The sequence below is a fragment of the Ischnura elegans genome, chromosome 12 (genome assembly GCF_921293095.1).
Source record: "Ischnura elegans chromosome 12, ioIscEleg1.1, whole genome shotgun sequence".
Taxonomy (NCBI): Eukaryota; Metazoa; Arthropoda; class Insecta; order Odonata; family Coenagrionidae; genus Ischnura; species Ischnura elegans.
Window position 1 is genome coordinate 57,172,012 of NC_060257.1, and position 24,721 is coordinate 57,196,732.

General features: G+C 39.9%; 1 protein-coding gene and 1 non-coding gene across 2 annotated transcripts in view; one reads left to right on the plus strand and one right to left on the minus strand.

Moving 5' to 3' along the window:
- Positions 1-23,914, minus strand: part of LOC124168693 (O-acyltransferase like protein-like) — a 60,665-nt gene extending 36,751 nt beyond the window's left edge. The window contains exons 1-5 of the mRNA XM_046546960.1: positions 23,622-23,914; positions 19,319-19,578; positions 7,046-7,242; positions 5,299-5,537; positions 3,838-4,059 (exon numbers count right to left, since the gene is read on the minus strand). Coding sequence (XP_046402916.1) covers positions 3,838-4,059; positions 5,299-5,537; positions 7,046-7,242; positions 19,319-19,578; positions 23,622-23,889 — 1,186 coding nt within the window. The 5' untranslated portion in view covers positions 23,890-23,914. The remainder of the gene's footprint in view (positions 1-3,837; positions 4,060-5,298; positions 5,538-7,045; positions 7,243-19,318; positions 19,579-23,621) is intronic.
- Positions 1,556-1,628, plus strand: Trnar-ucg. The gene has a single exon. It is a non-coding gene; the product is annotated as a tRNA-Arg (tRNA).
- Positions 23,915-24,721: the final 807 nt, after the last annotated feature.

A 24,721-nucleotide genomic window follows, 5' to 3' on the forward strand; every position in this document is an offset into this window, starting at 1 on the left:
TTTTTTTGATATTTTATGTACTTGATAATGTCGTAACAGCCGATAGATGTCGTTATCCATGTACATCTACATCTACATCTACATAATACCCTGCGAGCCACCTCTAGGGTGTTTGGCAATGTACAATAAAGAATCGTAATGCCTGCGATAGTTTTATCTATAGGATAGCTTGATTCGTATAAGGTAAAATTGGATCTGCGTGTATAGTTAATAACTTACTATAATTGTCAAGAATAGTTATCTGCATGCATTAATTGGCATGTTATAACTCATGCATTTATCAGTTACTACACGAACTTTTCGTATTTTTCCTACTAACCGCTAGTTTTATTTGAATGTTAGCATGTTCGTGTCCGTAGTATCATAGAGTAAGTATATTCTTACTCTGTGAAGGTACTCTCCTAATTTATGATCTGACTGCGTATCGTTGTCCTGAGAGCATGGCCTTTGTCCGGCAAGCGAGCGCGTTTCTGATTACCCCGGTAAAGGGCGCGCTTCCTGTTCATTGAATCCTATGCCCCGTGCGACAGGGTGTATATCACCCCATGGTTCTTCTGAATTTAATAAGAATAATTATTAGAATCAATTTAATTGGGTGGACCTATTTAAAAAAGAATCCAACATAACTATATCATTCCAGGGAAAGAGAAAATAAAATTTTCTTTCGGGTGTCTATGACGCCTCATGAGACTTCTAATGTTACATTACTCCGCGCGCCCTCTCCTGGGTTAAGGCTAGGATGAGGTATGATCTAACGATTTGATCGTTGGGTTATTCTTCCTCGTAGAATGATCCTTCAAAATCGTTAGAACAATAATGACTTTGCCTGGTTTCGCTATTTAGTTAGGCCCTTTTCGCTTCCATAGCGATGAGGTGTTTTCCCCGTCCCATCCCTTCCGAACCTATCCTTACCCAGAGACGTCGCAGGGCTCCCATCGCGGCGGCGCCTCTTTCCTTTTTCTTTCCTTTCCAAACCCCTCCCCGGGTGATCGGGCGTATCAGCAAGATTGCTGGGTCCCGGCCCCGGTGTGTTGTATCCTCGAAGGGCTCCCCTTGAGCCCTCATTCTATCTCTCTCTCTCTGAGAACTGTTTGTCTGCGGTGGAATCACCCCGTGCCACACACCTGAGTGGTGGCTTGCACGGTACCAGCCTGCCATGCTGATGTATATATTGGAATCACAATACGGCCAACTCCTTTTAATTATTCTTTTCCCATTCTATTCCCCCCGCCTTCCTATTGTTCTACCCTGTAACGTGGTTTTTTATTATACCCTCTCTGCCAAGTACTCGCTCAATCTCAACTCTCTGCCTTTCCCATGTCTCATCTGAAATTTATCTCTACTCATCCACCATATCTAGACTTCGTCATTTCTTCCAATTCTGAATCACTAAATAACATCTCCCCTTAGAAGTCAATTACACGAAAAATCGGAATTAGCTACCTTCTCACATTCGTTCAATCTGTCGTATGGAATGCCGTCGTTGGCGAAAGGCAAGACGGAAAAAATACCGGAAAAAAGTATTAGATGAAATCGGAGGTCCTCTTATGAGCATGACCGCGTGGCCTAATGGATAAGGCGTCGGACTTCGGATCCGAAGATTGCAGGTTCGAGTCCTGTCGCGGTCGGCCTATTTTTTGCAATCACTAGTTAAAATGTTAAGTACATACACAAGTTATCATGCTACACTTCCAGTCAACCAACCTACTTTTTAGTCTTAACACTGCCGTTATAGTCTCTTATCAATCATGGAAAAAACGACTTTCTAAATATATCTGTTCTACAGTCAATTTCTCTTGTTTTATTTTTATTATTTGACCGTAGTATATTGTCGTTCGTTAGATATAGCTTACTTCGTCGGAAAGTAGACTAAGCCATTCTCAATTACGGAAGCTAGCCTAGCGCATAGCCTCCTAGTCTCTAGTGCTAGGATCGCCAATCCGCGGCCCCCGGGCCACATACGGCCCACCCGCTAATTTCTTACGGTTCCTAAAGGTTAAAGAAAATATTGTATTGCGAGCCAAATATCGACACTCTCGTTAAAAATAAGCAATGTCAAAAATCGCATTGATTGAACTTTTTAAACAATAAAGATTATTGAAGGATCTAAGGTTTTCCCGGCGAATAGACTGGAGGAAGAGTTCTCGGGTTTCCAGCCGGGTCCAAGGGTTTTTCTGCTCCGACGTTTCGAAGGCTAAGTCTGCCATTCACCCTGAAGACGATGGCAGACTTAGCCTTCGAAACGTCGGTGCAGAAAAACCCTTGGACCCGGCTGGAAACCCGAGAACTCTTCCTCCAATAAAGATTATTGTACTTTGAAATTGTTTCCTGTTTTAATTATATTGATGTGGTGGTAACGTGACGTAGAACATCGTGGCCATATGGACGGTGTGAAATCGATTTTTGGCCCTTGCATTTGTCCCTGCCTGTTATAGGGGCTCTCAACCTGATTCGTATAACATCTGTGTAACGTCAACTTTCGTAAGGCCGCTATACACGGCGAATGATTTCATTCGCATGATCATTCTGCATGATCATGCGCATGATCATTCACCGTGTATGTCGGAACAATCGCGCATGAACCTTCATGCGCATGATCATTCAGTGAAAATTAGAACATGTTCTATTTTGCTTGCATGATCATGTGAATGATCACGTGACCATTCAGCACGATCATTCGCATGATCATTCTCCGTGTATAGCGGCCTTTAAGGCCTGTTTACACGGTGCATTAACCCGTACGGGTTAATGTCTAAATGTATGAACGCGAGAATGAACGCCAAAATTCACCGTGTAACCACCCAACTTGTGCGAATGCATGCACAGAAAATAGAACCTGTTCTAATTTGGTTCATGCATTCGTACATGTTCCGTTCCGGTCCACAAAAATCATTCACGCAAACGTACATTAACTCGTACGTGTTAATGTACCGTGTAAACAGGCCTTTAGGAGAGATGTCGTGGAACATAACTAATGAGAATGATAAACGAAGGCATCGTATTGTCCACCATTTGTTAACCGAGTACTACCCGTGTTTCGATTTTTATGTAATCATCCTCAGGTATTAATAGAAACTACATTCAGAAACTCTACTTTAGAGTTTCTATTAGTACCTTAGGACAGGGGCGGTCTGGCCATGTCGGCTGGTCGGCGATCGCGGAGGGCCCCGAGCTTAGGGGGCCCCCACAACGCTCTCGTCTATCATGAAGCATATATGAAAATTGTATTAAAAGAGACTCAAGAGTACTCGAAACAAATGTTTTGTCATTATTAAATTCTTCGTTTTCACTGGTTGCTTTATTTGTGACATACTCTATGTAATAAGATTATTTAAAAAATAAAAAAAAGGTGCCCGAAGATGAAAGAGAACTTTATTCTTTTGTGAAACGGTTATTTGCAAAGGCTTTACGAGAGATTACAGCGCAGTTTCAATGAAAAAATACACTAAATTATAGGTAATGGAACCTTATTGCAGTATTAAATTTTATAAAATGTGAATTGTTCACTTTTTCATTATATTTTTTCTTAAGAAATTGCTCTATTGTGTTAAATTTTATCTGGCTTTAAAGTGCCAGAATAGCGTCAAAATCCATTTCTAGGCATGCAATTTTTTTTTAATTTCCCGGCGTAGGACCCCCGAATACCTTTAGATAAGGGGGGCCCGTCATGAACCCCAGCCAAGGGCCCCAAATCACCCAGACTGCCCCTGCATTAGGATGATTGTATAACAATTGAAACACGTGTAGCAGTCGGTTAATAAAGTGTGGACAATACGATATCTTCGTTTATCAACACATATGTAACGCTTTCTGTACGCCCGTAATGTGAGAACTTACCGCAGTAGAGGAAGGCGAGGTAGTAAGTGTGGCTGAGGATGACCCAGAGAAGGGAGAAGAATCGCAGGCCGTGGAGGCATTCGAGGGGCTTGTGTCTAGGTCCGCTCTCGGTGTCCTTCTGGCCCGCTTCGCCCCCTTGACCCAGCGGCATCACCACCCGAGATCCTCGGAGAACCATTCTCGCGTTCCTCGGCAACGAGAAGCAACGCAGATAGGACGACACTGAAAAAATATAGAAGATTATGTGTGGATAATTTTAATTACTAAAGAGGACGCATCACTCGCTGACCACCGGTCTTTTCTCACCATAACTTCTTTTTAACTCAACCTATTTCAACATCTGCGAGCAATGGCGGATTCAGGATAGGGACAAAGCGGGGGCTAAGTGGGAATCGGAAAAAATTACCCTTCTATATAGTGTAAATTGCATACCAAAGCGGGGGCTATGGCCCCTTTAGCCTCCCCCTAGATCCGCCACTGTCTACGAGATACCTTGCAAGCCACCTCAAGGGTAAGTGGCACTGGGTGATATCAAACCAGGCATGCAGCACTCATGCTAGCTTTAAGAAACGCGATCGCTTGCCGACACAGGCCAAGCACAGAGGACAGCGACACGGGGACAGACCAGAAAATAGGAGAATAATGAGGACACTAACGTGCTACCATGCTTATAAAACTTATAGTTAGTTAAATAGAAAACTAAAATTAGCTTAATAAGTGATTAATTCATTAAATTTATGCACATAAAAATATCCTCTTGCGGTTTTGAAGACATGAAGGTGTTTCGCTTCTGCAGTCGTCTTAAGTTATCCTTTTTAAATACCTTAGTGATGCATTCATTGGATAGTTTTCTCAGAATGACTACATTGGTCGTTAACGGTGTCAAACTCTAGTGTAATTAAATTTTTACCAGCGTTTAAAAAATCATTAAATCTTCATGGCAAGCATATTTTTTGTTGAAGGAAAGTTAAAATTATCTTTTCAATGCCCTTCTATTTGCAATTCTAATACACTTTAATTCTAATACATGAGGAATCGTGTTTATTCTTACGTTCTTTCATATTTTCGAAGGTCATTTTTATTCCACATTTTGAGAGGTCAATATGACCATGAATTCCAAGCTCTAAGTTTGCCCTTCTCTGGGTACTATCCTTCGCGAGCAACCTCGGGAGGCCGGCTAGTTAACCCCTTATAACCTAGAGCTACTTTTGGGAAAATTCAAATTTCAAGATTTTTCATCATGAAAACTTGAAAATTTTGCAATCAATCATCATTATCGTGGCAGCTGAATTTTTCGTCATTACAATTAACAACACAAAAGAATGCGTAGTTTAGATATTTCCTAAACAGAGCTTATAATATATACATTTTTGATGTTGCTTAGAAGCAACATTGGGTTATGATGGGTTAATATATAAATCAAGAGGCCGAGAAGGAATTTACTGTGTTCGTGATACTTACAGCAGGATTCGAAGGGAGACCTCCCTGAGCAGCAGCCATATCCAAATCCTCCGACCACTGCTGCGACCCTCCTCCCTGCATTGTTGTCCGCATGGCCATCCGTCTCCCCTTGAGGGTCCAGAAATCCCACTCTCTTAGTCCCTCCAACTACCGTCGCGGTCCGCATCCCCTCTACGGGCCACAGGGCGTCCAGGGTAGTCCCAATCAACGTCAGGAAGAGAACCAAGCAGGTCGCAGTCCTGGAGTCAATTTAGAGAAAAATTAATGTTTATTTTGGTCCTCATGCATGGTGTACAGTGACCGGGAAAACGGAGAGAATGAAGAATTATGCGTGAATTTTTATTCCTTGAAATTATGCATGAAATATTCATGAATATTTGCTCCAACCACGGATTTCAAAATCTTTTATTTCAATTTTTTTTCATGTAAATTTTTTTCACTTTGTCGTAATGTATAAAAGGTAATTTTATGTACATGTATGCTTTACAATGCTCTGAATATTTTCCAAATTGCACCGTATAAAAATACACATTTATGTATATAAATTTTTAAATCATGACCAATGTCTTCAGGTGCTTAGTGAGACATCCATTAATCGAGTGCAAAATTTCTTCCACTAAGTGTAAGTATTTAAAATAGGAACTTGAAATAATAAATAAATATAATATTATTTAAAAGTATTGAAGTGTTTTAAAATACCTACCTACCGTAGTAATCACGTAATACCTAATTAACCTGGAATTTTGTGAAATTTCCCTGGAAAAAAGTGGAATTATGGATGATTTTTCCCCTTTGATTGGCTGCACACCTTGTTAAAACGTTTTGATAAAATTTGGGTGGAGGCCATGAACCCCAGAAGCGAAGGCAGGATTTTGAAATGGGGGGCAGTTTACCGGAAATTTCGGGGTGTAAGGAAAACACCGCAGGTCAAAGAGGGGTCCTCTTTTGAAGGCTTAAGTTGTAATCGGGAAAGTCCCCTCACCCCCTTGGCTACGCCACTGCATGCCCCCTGTTACCCCACCTCTATATCCGCTTCTATGTAGGAGATATTGTCACGCTAGAAAATGCAAATATTGGAGAAAGTGGTCAGTGTGCGCAGGGATGGCAAGTGGAACCAAACGAAAATATTTCGTTTCGACCCGGAGGAAAACGAAAATACGAGGACTAGTTTTAGTTTCGTTCCCGCAAATTAAAATCACACTGGAGTTTAGTTTCGACCCGAGACGAAACTTTACTCCCAGGAGCGAAACTAAATTAATCGAAACTCCGCTGCTCATAATTAAGTTTCGATACCCAAAGTTAAGAGGAGAGGGATAAGAGTGAATAGTTTCGACCCATAACGTTTGACATACGTGTACAGAGGTTAAAACATGGTGCTTAAAAATTGAATGGCCAGTTTTTGTTCATCTTTCTACTGTTAGTGGTAAAAATATGAGTTCCCCAAGCATCTAATGGCGGTGGGCCGAACCTCTACTTCATTCAACCATACTTCGTACTCGGTGTGTGGGTCGAAACTAAACTGTTCGAAACAATATCAGTGTTTCATTTTCGTCCCGAAGGATTAGTTTAGTTTCGATCGTTTCGACCCTGAGTTTAGCTCCCAGGGTTTAAATCCATTTCGTTTCGTTTCTAGATTTCGCTCCCAGGACCGAAACTTTTGAAATTTTACTTGTTTAGACTTTCGTTTAGATTCTATCACCATCCCTGAGTGTACGTGTTCGTCTGTTTCTGTGCAAAACCAACTCACACCATGACGTGGAATATTGTGTCGCTCCAGAGGGAGTAGTTTCCGGGCACCCTCTTGGACGAGATGACTCGCACGGCTGCGGACGTGGGTGCGGCACCACGCTCCCGACCGCGCTCCGCCATCAGGCGAGCCATGATGGCGCTGTCGTCTTGGGAACAGCCCTCGGGTAGACAAAGACCCCAGCGAACCTCCCGAGGCTGTAAAAGGATGAGTGTAAAGACAGTGTATTTTTTAATCCTCATAGTGCCACTGGCTGTTCCACACAGGAGCGCAGCTAGGAATTTAGGCTAGTGGGGTTTTTAGGCGCAACTAATACTTACGGGTGTGGGGGTATTGCATACCTACCAGGGTACGCAGGAGTTGCGGGGGCCCTCCTCCAGAAAATTTTTAAGAGAATGGCGAGTTTTACGGCTTTCTGATGGATACTTGATAAATCCTTACACCATTCTATAATTAATACTGATCAAAATAAGTAATTTTTCGGATTTTTAGTATGGCCGGATTCGATCAGGTGCTTAGAAAAATGGGATTTGAAGTCTTTCAAACGGGCACTTCTTTTGTTTTCATCGGCACGAGTTTTAAATTTGAATCCGGTCATAAGAGTGGCTTTTAATGTTAAACTTTTACATGTATATGACAAAAGTGTTAAACTGGATATTTTAGAAATTCTAGAAATCACCAAATGCGCTCTTGCACCTAACATCAAAATTTTAATTGATATGACTGTATTCAAATGTTCTAATTTTTTATCTACTGTTTGAAAATCTGACTTCTTCCTTGGGGCAATCCTCCCCCCCACCCCCATTAACCTCGTCATCACCTGATCTTCTACCCGCTACTATCCCCCCCCCCCCAGGTTTTATAATTTTATGTTTTGACCCTCCAATATCCTAGTAATATATTCAATTTGGTATTTCGGGTCAATAGATACTGTATAGTGTGCATAAAACAAAGATTTTAAATAATTAAGTTCCAAACAACATGAAATATCCATCGCTTTCACCGAATCTCTAAGCCTCCGCGTCGCGGAGTCGGGACGTGAAGCGCGATTGAAAAATTGCGTTCATTTTTGCAGCTGCAAACTTTTATCCAAGATTTTGCTTTATGCTCTTAAGCTATCTTCAATTAATACTCTCAGTAAAAATTGGAGAACTATTATTTCTTAAAATAAAGATAATGTTTACTTTATATCAGGTTTTGCCATAAAAATGGAGCCGCCATTTTGCGACATTATACATCATCGATATAAACCAAAATATTTAAAAATAATGAAAAATGTAGATAAAGTATCATATAACTGGAATATAATGTTTTTTACTTCATTAAAATCCTTCCAAAACTCTACGAGCAGCTTAACTTCAAGTTTTTCGAAGAAAAATCAGATCGGGCGTGTTTTTGGAAATTTGGTCGTGTTTGGTCCTCTGTATCTTAGCAACAGAAGAGATCTATGAAAAATAGGTTATTGTTTCATAATTATCAATTATTTATGAGCATATACGTTAAGTTTCAAGTTTCTACCTCAAAAAACGCTATTTCGGACTTATGTCCGGCTTTTTCCGATTTCGGACCACTGTGAATCGGGCTGAAATTTTTAAGATATCCATTATGCACCCCATAGCATATTTTAAGAGGCTGGGATAAAAAAATCCGAGAAAAAAAATAAAAATAAAATCAACACTATAAGGTCCATTACATGAGGTGATTATGGCGATTTTTGGGACCCCTTCTTCTCAATTTGTGAGGTATGATAAGATTTGGCTCGAACCCCTCCAACTAATCTGACGTGAGATTGTTCAAAATGCGTATTTTTAGTGTAAATACGTTAATCTATGCTTCATTGCGTTGGATTTATTGAAAAATACAATTAGTTTAGTTATCTTTATTTTAGATTAGTTAGGACTAGTATCTAAGAGTACTAAATCGTAGTCTAGAATCACATATGGCACTGTTTCTTGCGGAAAAAAATTAAGTGATACTTTTCAGGACCCTCACGTGAGATTTGGTAAGAATCGGCTTGACCTCTTCCCCACTAAACGCCTAGCACTCATCCTAGCCTTAATTAGACACGCCCTAGCTTGCCGAGTGCACGCCAAGCACACAAAAGGATAGAGAGATGCGGTCAGACTAAAAAATAGAAGAGTGCTGAGAATAAGAATATGCTACCATGCAAACAAAACTATTAGTTCGTAATAGAAAAAGAAAAGTTAGCGCTATTTAGTTATTGAGGGTAAAGGGTGATATTTGTCTTCTTGACCAATTAAATCGAAACTTGAAGCTTTTACGTGGTCGAAGGGCTCCATATTAATAATGAAAAACACTTTGTTACTTCCACAAAATTCACCGAGTTTCTATTTTATTACCGGTTCCGGCTATTACACCATTTTCAAATACGAATGGTGTAATAGCCGAAACCGATAATAAAATAGAAACTCTGTGAATTTTGTGGAAGTAACAAAGTGTTTTTCATTATTAATTCTTGACCAATAATATTTGTCGTCTAATCGATTGGCTTTAGATATTTTCTATCTCTAACCCCGACTCCTTGACATGAAAGTGATATAATCCACACGTATCTTTCTCGAAGGAGCAAAGTCAACGGTCCTGTGACCTTGGTTTTGACCCCACACGGTTGAGAGGTGTACTGGAATTAACTGGTTAGGATCAGCTTGCGCCAAGGAACCCCAAGAGCGACGGCACCTAGCCTCTAGGGCTCCTATCCGTCGAACTCTCAAGGGGGGGAGGAAAAGGAACGGGAGCGGGAAGGAAACACGCTTACCCCATGGCTATGAAAGAGCCATGGAGGGCGCGGGAAGGAGCCTAGCGAAACCCGGCAACAGCCATTAATGTTCTACCGATCCTAGTAGATTTTCCTATGAGGAAGAAAAATCTATCGATCGAATCGGTAGAATTAATCGGTGTGAAAAATCGGAATTAACTGGTGTGGGCACATTCATATTCTTTGCTGTCTCGCTTTTTCTTCGCTCTAAGTAAGCCGAAGGCGGAGTGATTGGCGTGATAAAATTCCGCCAAGAGAGACTTATCGTGGAGCGTGGGAGTGACATGTGCTGCCGTCAAGACTCGATGCGCGAATTAATCGAAGCCGCTTGTCTTGTCATGTTAATCGTTCATGGTTTCAAAAAATGGGTAGGGTCCAAGCCTGTTTAAGAAAATGACTTTTCATTCATCTGACAAGCGTGAATGATTGCTCTCTCATTCTGAATTAGCATGCTTACTTTCTTTTGTGTTACCTGCATCACCAGTGTCGTGGACATTTCAAAATTTGACATTATAAATGTTCTCTATTGACGGTAGAGTACTTAACAAGTAATTGATTTTTCTTTTCGTATTATACTTATTGGATAACTCATGAATGTTTTATGCTTTTCAACTAATTTATGGAAATACCTTGCAGATATCATTCACTTGCCAGTGTATATTTCAAGGGATGTTTCAACATAGTAAATTTAAAGTTTGTGTAAAGGATTATTTTACTCTTGTTTTCTTCTTTGGTCGTTTAATTTTTATTCTATTTTTCCTCTTAATAGAATATTTTCCCAGAGTAATAAAGCAGTGACTTTGGTCGTTTTCCATGCCACTAATCCGACATTTTATTTTCTTTCTCAGGTTGACTTATTGGTTAATCGTGTTCTGATACTTTTCCTCACTCAACCAATTTGCCAAGTCTACCAAGGTGTTCCCAGGATAGTTCACCATTGTTGAGGAAATAGTTGGTGCGAGGTCATAGTGAAGACGAAGTGAATTGTTTCTTGTTCATTTTTTTATTTGCGCGTTATCTATGCGCGATTCAGTCAAAACGCGAGATGTGCATTCTGTGTATGCTGTCGAGGCATATCATTCCATATCGTTAGATATTAATCGATCTATTCAACTCAGTTAATCATTTAGTTTCTCTGTGGTGTGAATTTCGGTGAAAAATAGTAAGAAATATTTGTGGCAGAGCCCTGGAGGAGCTAGGATTCGTTAAGAGTATTGTGGGAAGATTTTCGGACGAGAAAGTAAAAGAGAGGTGCTATTTCGCAATCATCCGGACACACCTTAAATATGCAGCGAGGGTATGGGATCCGGTACAGAAATACTTAATCTGTGAACTTTATGCGATACAAAGGAAAGCAGCGCTATCCGTTAAAAACTTCTATGGGCGAATAGAAATCGTTACATAGATGTCCAGCGAATTAGGTTGGGAGCCGTTTAAAACTCGTAGGGTATGCGGTAGGCTTCCATTGCTTGAGAAATTGAGTAATTCGTTGCTTGACTTCCCGTGAAAATAATCTTGTTGCAAGCTAGTTTATTTAGCTCATGTGAAATAGAATGAAAATTCTATGATGGACTCTACTTTTCAGTGATAACGTAGTCTTGTTATTGTTTGTTGGTGCGTCATTATTATTCATAGACCCTTATCAGTTATGCGTTATTATCATTAAAAGACCCTTTGTCTATTATTTTTAGATTCAACTAGATTCTGTGAGTATATTTATCGATAATTTTGCTCAAGTAAAAATGAATGAGACTTTATTTATTTCACCACCAAAAACGGCACAAAGGCTTTTACATTGGTTGTTTACGTAAATAAATAATAGCTATAAGATAACACAATGAATAAAAAACAACAGAAAACAAAATTTTTGAACATAAGAAGAGGCATTATGGACTAGACAGCGGTGAATTATTCAGGTGGCATTTTAAGGAGGATTTGTAACCAGTTGCGGAGGAAAATAGGTCCAGGGAAGGGATTTTTGAAGCCACGGCATTAAATAAGGACGGGATTCGGTAAAACAGAGAGCTTTGAGAGATGGAAAGACAGAATCGCGGAATGTGAAGAGAGTTATTACGGGAGGGACGAGGAGGAACATCAAAACGGAAAAGAGGGAGAATTTCGTTTGCCCGGAGAGAACCGCTAAAGATTCTATGCAGAAACATGAAATCAGACTAGACACGGCGCGGCGGTCAGTTATGTTAGAGATCCTGAGGGAGGAAAGGATAGCGTCACGGGCTTAATATCCGAGTGTTGGGATTCGATGGCGAAATCTATGAAGGATACTATTTTTCAGTATTAAACCGATCATATTATTTAAGATCTTAGATTTTCTCGGCGTATCAAGTGAAGAAAGTGGTGCATATCATCAAGAAGATCAGAAGATCCGCTGAGGATGAAGAGCTAGTCGTTCTTCGAAACGTCGACGGATATGGAGCCAATTTCTCGGTGGAAAACCCGAAAATTCTGTCTGAACTGATCTTATTATTGTTTGTAAGTGTAAGAAGTTCATGCGTTGTTGCGGTGTTCATGCAGTGACCAACTCGTCACGTCTTTCCTTCCTGTAAACTTGTGTGTGTTCCCATTTTGTGATCAGTGGTTCTCCTGTGGTTGTGTAATGATGTGCTGTGATCCAGTGTCGTGTGCTTGAAAGTTAAGGTGACACCCCGGAAGAGAAGAGGTCCTCGCCTTAAATTATGGATATGGGATGCTGACTCGTGCTTCGGAGCTGCATATCATTAAGGTGAGATGCTGGCTCGTTAAATCGTGATGCAACTCTTGTTTGCTTTCCTGCAATGCAGGGGGCTCACGGGTAGTGGTAAGCACTTAAAGAAGGCTTTTTTAAGCATTTTTTGTGCAGCATTGGGGTATGGGGTAGACCCTTCGTGACTGCAGTGCCATGGTGTGGTTAATATCTTCTCAAATGCATTTCCAATTGCCTTGGAAACACCGAAAAGGGGTATTTTATAAAGATAAGTGAAATCGATTTCTTTTTTCGAACTCAAGTATTTAATAATGATTAGCTTCGCTGTGTTTATGAGTTAGACCTATACCCAAGACGTTAATCATCATAAAGATTGGTGTAATCCTCCAGTAACAAAACACGTCTAGTGGAAAATACTTAAAGAAAGAGTTTTTAAGCATTTTTGTGCCTAATCAGAACATGGGGTCGACCTTTCTTAATTATTGAACCATAGCGTTTTTTTTAGCTTGACTTCTTAACAAAAATCGAAATTTCAACCAAAATATCATTTATAAAAAAATTGACGGTTGTTAAAAAAAAGTCGTAAAAAAGCATTTTTATTATTCATTCAAAAAACGCTCAGAATACACGTTCAAGTGGTATTGAAAAATCCCAAAAAATCTACTGAAAATACATGGTCGCGTTATAAGCAGTGTAACATATATAAAAGCACGTAAATTTTGTACTCGGGCAAGTTTTGGGATTACCGCTTGGAATCATTCTGCTTCTGCATTCTGCTAAGAAATGTCAATTGATTGAGATGCTTTCTTGATGATCAAGGGCGTGCCTTTCCAATTGTACAGGCTTTAGAGAAAAGTATTTCACTCAGGACGGACAATAATATCACAGGCCAACAGTGACACTACTGAGTTCAAACGAAATGGTCGTGATCGAAATTGAAAAATCGTGTTCTGATCGAAACTCGAATATCATGGCTCGATCTCGATTTTCTTTATCTTTGACTATTAAAAATATATTTTCGATTTTAATCGAAATCGATTTTTCCTTCACTACTCCCGTCTTGGTTTGAAAAAAAATTCTCTTGATACCGAACGGAGGTCTTAGACTTTAGATTTAATAATGGAAAGTGAGAAGAGCATTTGAATTTGCATTGACCATTTGTTCTTTACTACATCCATGGGATACTAATTTGCTATGCCTAGTGTGTATAGTATTATCTCAAATGCATTTCCAGTTACCGTGGAAACACGAAAAAGGGGTAAAATTTTATAAATATAAATGTTATCATTCTTTTCTGCCAAAAAATCTTATATCCCTGCCTGGATTTATTACGCTTGGTTGTAAGTTTTCATGTGATTACCGAATTTGAATTCCTTTTCTTTTGGAATTTTGATTGTAGGTAATACAAGCTGAATTATCAGGAAAGTCCTCTGAAATTTGCTCAAAGTATTAAGTACAAGCGCTGTTTAGTCGAATGTCTGATGGAAATTTTCAGCTCCATTTTTCTCCACCTACTCTTGATTTTGATCACGTAATTAATTATTGCATTCATTGGCCGCCGTGAATGTATTTCTACTCATTGTCAGTGAAAGTGAATCTTGGTGGGAAACTCATTGAAATCTGTGAAAACAATTAAATTTTACAGTAATATAGAAACAAGTCTTGTCTTGCAGTAGTATAGAAAACAAAACAATTGTCGATCAAGTCTTCTCGGGAAATCAGCCGGGTCAGGATGGACATGCTGTCAACGTTTCGACGCTCTTCTCTGCCATCGGCATCAGGGCGAATCCTGGTGATTCTATGTAAAACGATGGCAGAGAAGGCCGTCGAAACGTTGGCAGCATGTCTCTCCTGACCCGGCTGATTTCCCGAGAAGACTTCATCAGCAAGATTAGCTGGGGAAGCACCAAATCTTTCATAAAAACACTTGTCAAGCGTAATGTGTATTTTTACATGGAAATTTTTCTCGCTACTTTCAGGAAGGGAATCGGCCACATTTGGACTGCGTCCGACGCCAGGAAACGTCACGGGAGACGCAACCGAAAGAAAGGTGGGAAAGCACCAAACCCAGCGACTTTAACCCCACTCACCTCGGTATCCGAAGTCGCCAGGTTTATGTCTTTCTGATTTTTTTTGGATTGAATAGCGAAATTCCTAGATTTTACGCGTAGCGTTAAAATCGCAATGAGGTCGCAACTTTTTCTATGACGGTACCGTAAAAAAACGCATCAAAGTCGATCGGAGCTGAATGGACGTTATTTCGATAGCCCTGGTTTATTTATAGTTAACAATGCTGCTTAGCCTTTTTGTTTCAGGTCTCCTTTTCTAAATATGTCAATGAAGAGACTTAGTGACTTCCACAGTTTATTAAACATAGAACGACCGGTTTCGGCTGTCAAGCCATCTTCAGGTACATTGAAAAACTTAGAGATGACAGGTTTATTTATACTCTGGTAAGTTGCTATGGGAGGGGTTTGGTTGGTTGAGCAGGAAGGGGAAAGGAGTGGGGGAAACAAAGTATGTGTTGTAAATGGGGGGTGGAGGGTTGGGGAAGGGGGATTATTCACTCGGGTTGTGGGGGTAGGGGATGATGCAATATGCATAAGGGGGATCTAGGGATTCCCCCTCCCTGCTCAACCAACCTAACCCCCTCCTTATTAATTATAAAGCTCCTCACAATGTTTTTCAATGCACCTGAAGAAGACTTGGTAGCCGAAATCGGTCTTTCTGTGTTAAGTACACCGTGAAGTCACTAAGTATCCTCATTGTTATTGTGGAGCCATAGCTTCCAATACTGATTTAATCCCCTTATCTATTTTATCCCGGAGGCCGTTTAGATGCACGTTAAATAGTGCAGCCTGTCCAGGTGGTAGGGCCGATCTTAAAAGAGGCAGGATGATCAACGCGGATTGGATCCAGTGTCCGCACCATCGTGACTTCAGTTATTCGATGGTTCTCTAGTGTCGCACACCTTGCGTATGTCTTTCTCTTCACAGGATCTCTTAAAGCTCGAAAAAAGTTCAAGACCACTGGTCATAGGACATTGATGCTCGCGATAAACCATCCCTATAAATGCCTTCTCCCAAAACTTAACTTAGCTCGTAAGAAATAGTTTTAGCATTATGCAGGGTGTTTCAGGAGGAATCTGCAATACGTCAGGGGGTGATAGGGGAGACAATTTTAAGCATTATTTGTCCATAAACAATAAATGTTAGAGCTTAAAAATTCATTAACTCATTTTGAATTGTGTGTTATTCCATTAGAACGTATATTGGTTAGTAAACTTTTTGCTTTTCAGTTTATAAAATAAGTGGTTTAAGTAAAATTTTAAAAAACCAAGACACCTCTCAGATTAATTTAACGAGAGCTTTGAGAAACATTTGAAAAAATACGATTGCCTAACCTAACCCATTTTGAGATTAATTTTTTCAGACAATTATAGTCACACATTTTCGTCCAACCTTAATTATATAATGTCTTCTAAAATACAGACTTTTAAATAAAATGTCAAGAAGGCTGGTTATCCAAGAAAAACCGTTCCCATGGTAGCTGCAATGTGCATCCAAAAAATGTTTGCGTTGCCATAGCTCAGAAACTAAGGAGTAGCGACCTAATGTTTATGCGCAAAAAAATGCTTAAAATGTCCCCTCTATCACCTCCTGAAGAATTGCAGATTCCTCCTGAGTATTTAAGGCTTTCACTAACATTTGGCCACGAGCGTGAGCCTTCAGATTTCCCAGACTGCTTCCTGGTACATCAAAAACGTCTTGGGTCTTCTCCTGCATTTTGACTTAGTCCTCCCGTCTTGGTAAGAAGAAATACTCTCTTGCTACCCGAACGGAGCTCTCAAGATTTTGAAATTTTTCATGGAAACGAAGGAAGATGATTAGGTATGGACCTAGCGTTTATGTTTTCCTAAAAACGGTTAAAATAATCTAGAAAGTGCATAGTAATCTTATATGTAGGTTTAATAGTATTTGCTTCCGTTTTGACTTTAATATTTTGATATTTAACTCGAGGAATTTATAGTTTGGTATTTCACACCTCGGCTACATCTGAGACATATCTCTTAGTATTGTCATAGTCAATTTAGTCATCTTTAAGTCCCGATCATAACGAAGTTACTTGGCGTATAGTGCCTTATTATAAATCAGACTAATTTATGACATTTTCTTTCGATCACAGCACAAACAGCGCATTTGCCTTGGAACCGATTTAAGAGAAATAGGGTAGTTTCCTTCATCAAAGAAAACGAAAGGCATTGATTGCGATTCGTTACCCACCATTAGTGTATTCATAATATACAAATTATTTGGTTTTAGAAATACCGGTTTAGACGAATGGCTATGGTCCATTTTTTTCCTCATTTGAAAAGGGCTAGATTGGCGCCCATGCGATGCCACTCTACGTGACGTCACAGGGACCTAGTTTCTATACGAGAAGATAGGAGTTATACATCGTCTGAGGTTACCAATGCATGCATGAGGCGCAGAGCTCAGGGAAACATGTCTTAATAATCAGTTATTAAAACTGGCTAAGGTCGGAAAGTTTTCTTCATTTGATAAGGTATTAATAATCCTTATTTAAGCCAAGCGCTACCAGCCAGCAGGGTACTCAGCTACCCGCTAGCAGCCTGCGTCGTATCAGCGCTCAACTCGCCTCAAGGTCACCTCACAGGGCGGCAGCGGGAACCAGAAATACGTCACACGGAGGGATTTCCCGGCATTCATACTTACGCGTCGCGTTTTCGCGCGCTTGAAACTTTTCACTTTTCATTTAATCGCGAAAAATAGATATCGTCATGTAAAAATCTAAAAGCGTGAAATACGTACTCCAGGAGTAATAATCTTTCGATTTAGGCAATAAAAAAATAATAGGAAACCACCCTATTGCGATAGTTTTTATGTCTCTTGATGGACAAAAAATTTTTTTTTCTTGTTACCGGTTAAGTTCAAGGGAATTTTGAGATTTTCTCAAGCAATTAATATTTTTATTCGAGCTGCGCCATTTTATGTCCTTGTAAAGCGACTGACGCTGTTTTCTACGTCTACGTAATACCCTGATAGCCACCTATTGGGTGCTAAGCAGGGGGTGATCGATCGTGAACATGCAGCATGTTAATGGACCGCCACATTCACACCACACGATCATAAAATATAACGCATAATAACAAATAATGCGTACATATAGATAAAAAGGCAATACTTTCTTGCTGTTAGTAATTCCTAAAGAAAATCCTTGTAAGATTACATCAATGGAACGAAAAAAAACTGCAATGAGTCGACCTAGTGAGTGTCGCCATTAATTTTGTTAATCGAGACACCGTTGCTATCCCTAATAGCACGAGGAAAGAATGACATTTTAAATCTCTCTGTTTTGCAGTCAGTGTCCCTTATTTTATTCTAGGGATCACGTCTACTGTAGTACGGCGGAAAGCGAGGGATGCGTTTTATGTAAAAAAAATCTTTTCCGAATTTACGAAGTAAATTTAGGCTGTATCAATGCAATATACGCCTCTGTAAAATACGGGATCTGGCAGCAGTGGTTAATTTTTAATTTTGAAAAAAATAGGAATCTGAGACCCTGATAACGATCACAGTTTAACTTTTCTGCAAAGGGAAAATTTTAGCCCAAAATTAAAAAAATTACGACCCACCCTGTCGGCTGCCTCAGCTTGAATCTCATTCTGAATAGTTTGTCTTTTCGTCCATTCACGTCTACTATCGAAACCTCCACTGCACAAACTCTCAACAATCGCCAACCGAATCAAATCCGCTCATCTAGTGCTACTAGGGCTACTGTGGGTGCTTTCCATTCATGCGACTCACGGTAACTGTTTTTAACTCTCCAATTTCTGCGTGTTACCGTTTGTTGACTTGTGTCACAACAGTCGGCGACACTCAGAATGGAACACGAAAACCGTGACGCAAGTCGACTTGTGTCGACGTTTGTCGATGATTGTAAAGAGGATATGAGCGGATTTTATTCGTTGGGCGATTGTTGAGCGTCTTTGCAGTGGATGTATCGCTATGGTACGAAGGGAAAAGAATGATATCTATGGATGGTTTCTGAGCTTTCAAATCCATGGTAACGCCAAGTTTAGTAAAAGTTGTTTTGAATAGGGTAGTTTCCTTCATCAAAGAAAACGAAAGGCATTGATTGCAATTCGTTACCCACCGCGTATTCATAATATACAAATTATTTGGTTTTAGAAATCCCAGTTTAGACGAATGGCAATGGTTAATTTTAACCGGATTTAAAAAAGGCCAGATTGGCGCCCATGCGATGCCACTCCACGTGACGTCACAGGGACCTAGTTGCTACACGAGTAGATAGGAGTTTTACATCGTCTGAGATTACCAATGCATGCATGAAGCATAGAGCTCAGGGAAACATGTCTTAATAATCACCTATTAAAACTGCCCATGGACGGAAAGTTTCCTTCGTTTGATAGGGGAATAATAATCCTTATTAAAGCCAAGCGCTACCTGCTAGCAGGGTACTCTGCTACCTGCTAGCAGCCTGATTCGCATCGGCGCACATATTCTCGGCCCAATGTCACCTCACACGACGGCAGCGGGAACCAGAATGACGTCACACGGGCTTTTCCCAGCATTCATACCTAGCCGTCGCGTTTTCGCTTGCTTGAAAATTTTCACTTTTCATTTAATCGCGAGAAATAGATGTCGTCTTTTAAAAATCTAAAAGCGTGAAATGCGAACTCCAGGAGTAATAATCTTTCGATTTAGGTAATAAAAAAATAATAGGCACCCTATTGGGCAATATGATCGCTTACGTTTCCTTGGAATCTGTGTGGTGGCAGTGCGACCCTGAGGGTGATGACGTGGAAGCTGAGGTTGAAGGGCGGGGGATTGGCCCTCCATCGGAGGAAGGACGGGGGCCCCCTCCAAGGGCCCCCAACCCTCCGGCTGTCGTCCTCCAAAGGATCCGGCGTCGAGACGTTCCTCCCAAGTTCCATGCACAGCGACTGCGAGCCAAGGAAGTAGTCGTTGCCGAAGAGGAAGAGGGAGGAGTAGCGACCAGTGGAGTCGAACACTGTTGAGAATTTGGAGGAAAGGAGATCGTTAACACTCATGTAGTAAATGTGGAGTCGATAAGCAGAAATCTAAATAGCAAATAAGTTATTTTTATGGATGGACGGATCTAGGATTTTTATCGGATCCGGATTCGGATCGGATCCTTGATTTTCTGATCCGGATTCGGATCGGATCCTTGATTTTCGGAGCCGGATCTTTCGGATCGGATATTTTTACATGGACGAAATTAGAATAGGGGCAATTTTTCCATCTCACGTCCACGCATTCTCGCATGCGTTCTAGCAATTCACCGCTTTATACGACGAAATTTTGACTGCGCTTTCGTACACACGTCAGATTGTGCAAGTACGTGCCCTGTGTAAAATGGGCTTTTGGCTTGTTGACCAGTGATGATGATGAATGAAATGTCCACATTTTGGACAGACCAGAGCGTGCATAATAGGTGTTAATTAGGTATATGTTCAAAGGAATATTTTCACAGCCCGCCACAAATCGAAACTGGAGCGGGTGATTTTTACAAAATCTTTAGGGATGGGCGGATCCAGGATTTTTTTCGTATCCGGATTCGGATCGGATCCTTGATCATCGGAGCCGGATCTTTCGGATCGGATATATTCGGATCCAAATGCATTTTAAAATTCCTGTCGCTGAGATTCCCGATTCCCGATGATTGTTCAATCTCTTGGAAAGAGTCACACTATGTGCCGGTCGTATTTTGCTATTTTTATTTTCCACGGCTGAAATTCTCCTACGTAACCTCTGCGAGAGATTTCAAACAAAACGGTTCATGAGTAGGACAAGAATCGCATGCGACGGCGCATTCGAAGATAGGATCGGAACTCTTTCCACCGACGTCTTCCGCGACTTTGGATCCGATGTATCCGATGATGGGCAATATCCGCGGATGTTTTATCCGAGGTATCCGATCCGACTATCCCTACTTATGCTTATTTTGGAATGTAGGTCTTTTCTTGAAAAAATTAAAAAGAAACGTATTACGCCGTATCTGTAAAACCGACGTCAACAAATCGATATATTTTTGCTAATTCTCATCATCACCCTGCCTAACTCAACGCGGTTATGAGCTGACTAATTGACCGATCGATCCGGCTGAGTGCCCCAAGGAATCTATCTTCAGAAAGTATGAAACAGAAGTCCATCCTTCTTCTTCTGTATATTGATGTAGTCCGTAAATGATGGAAAAATATCGAAATTTTGCTTTTTTGCTTGCTTCTGGTGACAACACAAAATTCAATAATCAGACATTTGAACTTTTGTTCAATTGTACTCTAATTAATCACCTAAATTTCCATTATGAAAAATGATTATAAAGCTTCTCAATAGATGGCAATGGTTTAAATTTTGTGGCAGATATTTCTTTATTTAACTATAAATCTGTAGAGGCCGTATAGCTCAATTCCCTTTACCCAAACATAAGATGTTTTGCATAGACAAAAAGGTTAGCCGTAATTCCTCCTTGTCCCATTAAATGTTCGATGCGCCGAAAATATTGCGTGCCTTGTTTACCTTGGAAATTCGCGTGCTGCGGTGGACTTTTGATGGGACCGGGTGATTTGGAAGGCGGAAGCCGAGATGGAACAGGTTTTGGCGGTGGAACGGGCGCCCGACAATAAACGTTTCCGAGGAAAAAGCTACGCATTGGAACATGTGTGGAAAAAGTGAAAGGTAGTACAACGCTGCAGCTGTTGGTGACACTGCTTCACCCCCTCGTTTTCGCGGCTGTGCTTATTTTATTGGGGCTTTGGGAATGTAGAATGTAAAGGAAAACAAATAATATGGGAAACTTTTTTTTAATACTGTTTTTCTTAACTCTCTTTGTCTGTTTCATAGATGGAATCTTTTTATGTACTTTTAACCCATTTCCAATCGTCGAATCGGCTTGAAAATTTGCACAAATGCTTGATTTTGATGATAATGCAATATTCAACTGCCTGGATTTTGAAATTTCTTTCCGTTGTGCTATGAAATTTCCATAGGGAAAAATAGTAATTAATTTTCTCAATAGATGGCGTTGGTCATAGATTATTTGGTAGATTTTTCAAAAAATGCACTAAGTCGTAAGCTTTTCATCTGTAGAAGTAGGAAGTTTGGGTTCCAATCGTTACTAATCTATCAGGATCATCAACACTCATGTCCGATAAATCTAATTAGCCTAATAATACTTATAAACTTGGCAATAATTTTCAGTTAAGTTCAAAACCAAATGACAATACATTCTTACACTATTCCTAGGTCTTCAGAGGCAGTGCCACAATTTTCTCATGCGTCATACTTCCTAGATTTTATTTTTAATATTTTTGCCTGCTTACTTTACGTTTCTTTGGTTTAGTTATGAATTTAACGGGTTTCTAAACCTTTTGTTGAAGTTAAGAATAAAATAAATGTTTGAAGTCGATATATCTCGAGGGAGTAATCGACATGGAAAATTTGTAACTTTTAAGTCAAATTGGGAATGCTTCGTGACACTCCATACAAACCTACCAAAATTGGTAGAATACTTCAGTAATAGTCGGTGAAATTTGAGATTGTACTATTCATCAGAAGCCGGTGATTCAGCGTTAAAAATGGTACCTCATTTATCACTGTAGGTGCAGAATTAAAGGAAGACGTGCGCAATGACAGAAAAAGACCTTTCTGTAATCTATCTTCTAGTATATAAAATTCTCATGTCACGGTTTTTTGTTTCCAATCTCCTCCGAAACGGCTGGATCGATTCCTATGAAATTTGGTGCGTATTGTCAGTAGGTCTGAAAATATGTTGTAAACTATTTTTCTATCTTCTTCAGGGTCCATGAGGCCCTGGAATGGGCCCTGAGTCATTTCCATAAGGAATACATGTAAAGTTCGTTATTGATGCCTGCAAACCTTTTTTCTTTTGCATATTTAAATTAGTGATAATGGTCCAATTTAGTTAAGATATATACGAATGGAAAGCAAAACAAATGCTAATGCTTATTTTTGCTATCGATTTTCGTTTTCCAAGTGATTAACGTTGAAATTTGAAAAACAATACATAAAAATGCTGAAATTTTAGCATTTTGGCTTTATGTCCCCTTGACGACCGTCAGTATTGTTTATGTAGTTTGTCATCTCCTCTATCAATACAGTTCGCGATACCAGCGAAGCTTTAAATTATCTAATCTATCACTGAAATTATCGTACAGTCCATTGCACTAAGAGACTGATAACGTTAATTTTTTTAATTTTCATAATTTGTTAAAGATATCTAATTTGAAATTTTTAATGTATTAAAGTAATAAAAGTACACTGCATTAAAAAAATGAATGTTTAGTGTTTAGTTATATTTACAGGTCGTCATCGTTCACAGCGCTCCATTCCTCTTCGAGCCATATACCACATTCCCACACGCTTAAGAAGACAGTTATTTTCTATTTTACTACCAAATTATTCCCTAGAAAACCATTTTATGGCAAAACAACGTTTGCCGGGTCAGCTAGTAATATATATGATAGGGATGGTCGGATCGGATATCCAAATATCCGCGGATATTGCCCGTCATCCGATGCATCGGATCCAAAGTCGCGGAAGACATCGGATCTGGATCCGAAATTTTAAATGATAGCTTCAGTGAATGCTACTCCCCGTAAGGATGGAAAGAGTTTCGATTCTCTCTTCGAATGTGCCGTCACATGCGATTCTTGTCCTACGCCACTGGTCAGTGGTTTATCCGAAGATTTTTCCTATTTTCATTTCCATGCGTAACAGTTTAGGTCCTGAGCATGTAAAGATGTTTTAAAAAAAACAACTTGAAAGCCTATAAAAATATTAAAATGTGTATGAAAATCTAAAAAGCATTCCTTCGATTGTACGTACCCTGAGTAAACTTGAATAATTACTTCGTTCAATTGCAGGAATTTGAAAATGCATTTGGATCCGAAAATATCCGATCCGAAAGATCCGGCTCCGAAAATCAAAGATCCGATCCGAACCCGGATCCGAAAAATATCCTGGATACGTCCGTCCCGAATGTATGATAAATTGAATTATTCCTCTACTCACTCTTGTCGGCCCACGAGTGTCCGTCCCTGAGTCCTTTTAGGTAGAGCCCCATCTCCTTCTTGCACCTGCTGTTGAGTATAGGGCTGACTCCGCTCCATGCCAACGCCTCCTCCAATTTCCGCGACTCGAAGAAGTCCAGCAGCTGGTCCAGGCGACGCTGTCCAGGCGGAGACGTGGGCTGGCTGTGGTTCGTCTTCGGCGTGGGCACGGTGCCATACGACGGCCCCAGTAGGAGCGGCAGAACCACAAGAACAGTTTTTACCAACATTGTGGCCGAAGTTGAGAACCTTACTCACACGCGCAGTAGTGTTTAGTTCCGTTACAGAGGAGATGATCGCTATGGAAACAATTCACTCATGTAGGCTGTCCTTAGTTTCTTCTTTTTTATGAACCTAATTAAAAAATTACTTAGTAAAATAAATACCTTGAAAATTCTACCCTAATGCACTAGTATTTCTCTGAGTGTTTTGTTCTTTTGGTTGCTCTTAAGCTGAATATAAATAAATGTATAAAAATAATGGACAGTTTTACAACCTAATGGCGTGAAAATCCAACATCGCAGTCGTAATGATCGTAATGTTCATTGAATTCCCTAAAAATAACCCCTCTCTATAGTGCTGAATGGAGTTTTTTTTACTGTAATTGATAATTACTCAGTAAAAAAAATATTTCGAAATAATAACCGTAATAAGCTTGTCTTGCTCTGCTTTTTTTTCTTGTCCGTGGTTCTTCGCTTAAAAGCATGTATTTTATTTCCGATACTTATTCACGACCAATTTTGGGAGCACTCATGGAGTCGTGATCGTTCTGATGAGATGATTGGACACAGTAAAGATTTAATATCCTCTGGGTAGAGTACCGATGAACTTTCTTCCTCTTATCTAAATAGACTTTAGTATGTAATCAATCACGAACAATTTCGCAAACAATCACCCGCACAGTCGTGACGATCGCTTTGTGTTGATAATTGAGCATGCAATAAAGCTCTGAATATTGTATCGTGGAAGCATGTTTTTAAAAATATAAATACAATTCACTTTTGAGAATAAATATCCTACGATTCCGACCGTAATAAAATTCGTTCAAGTATCCTAGTTTGA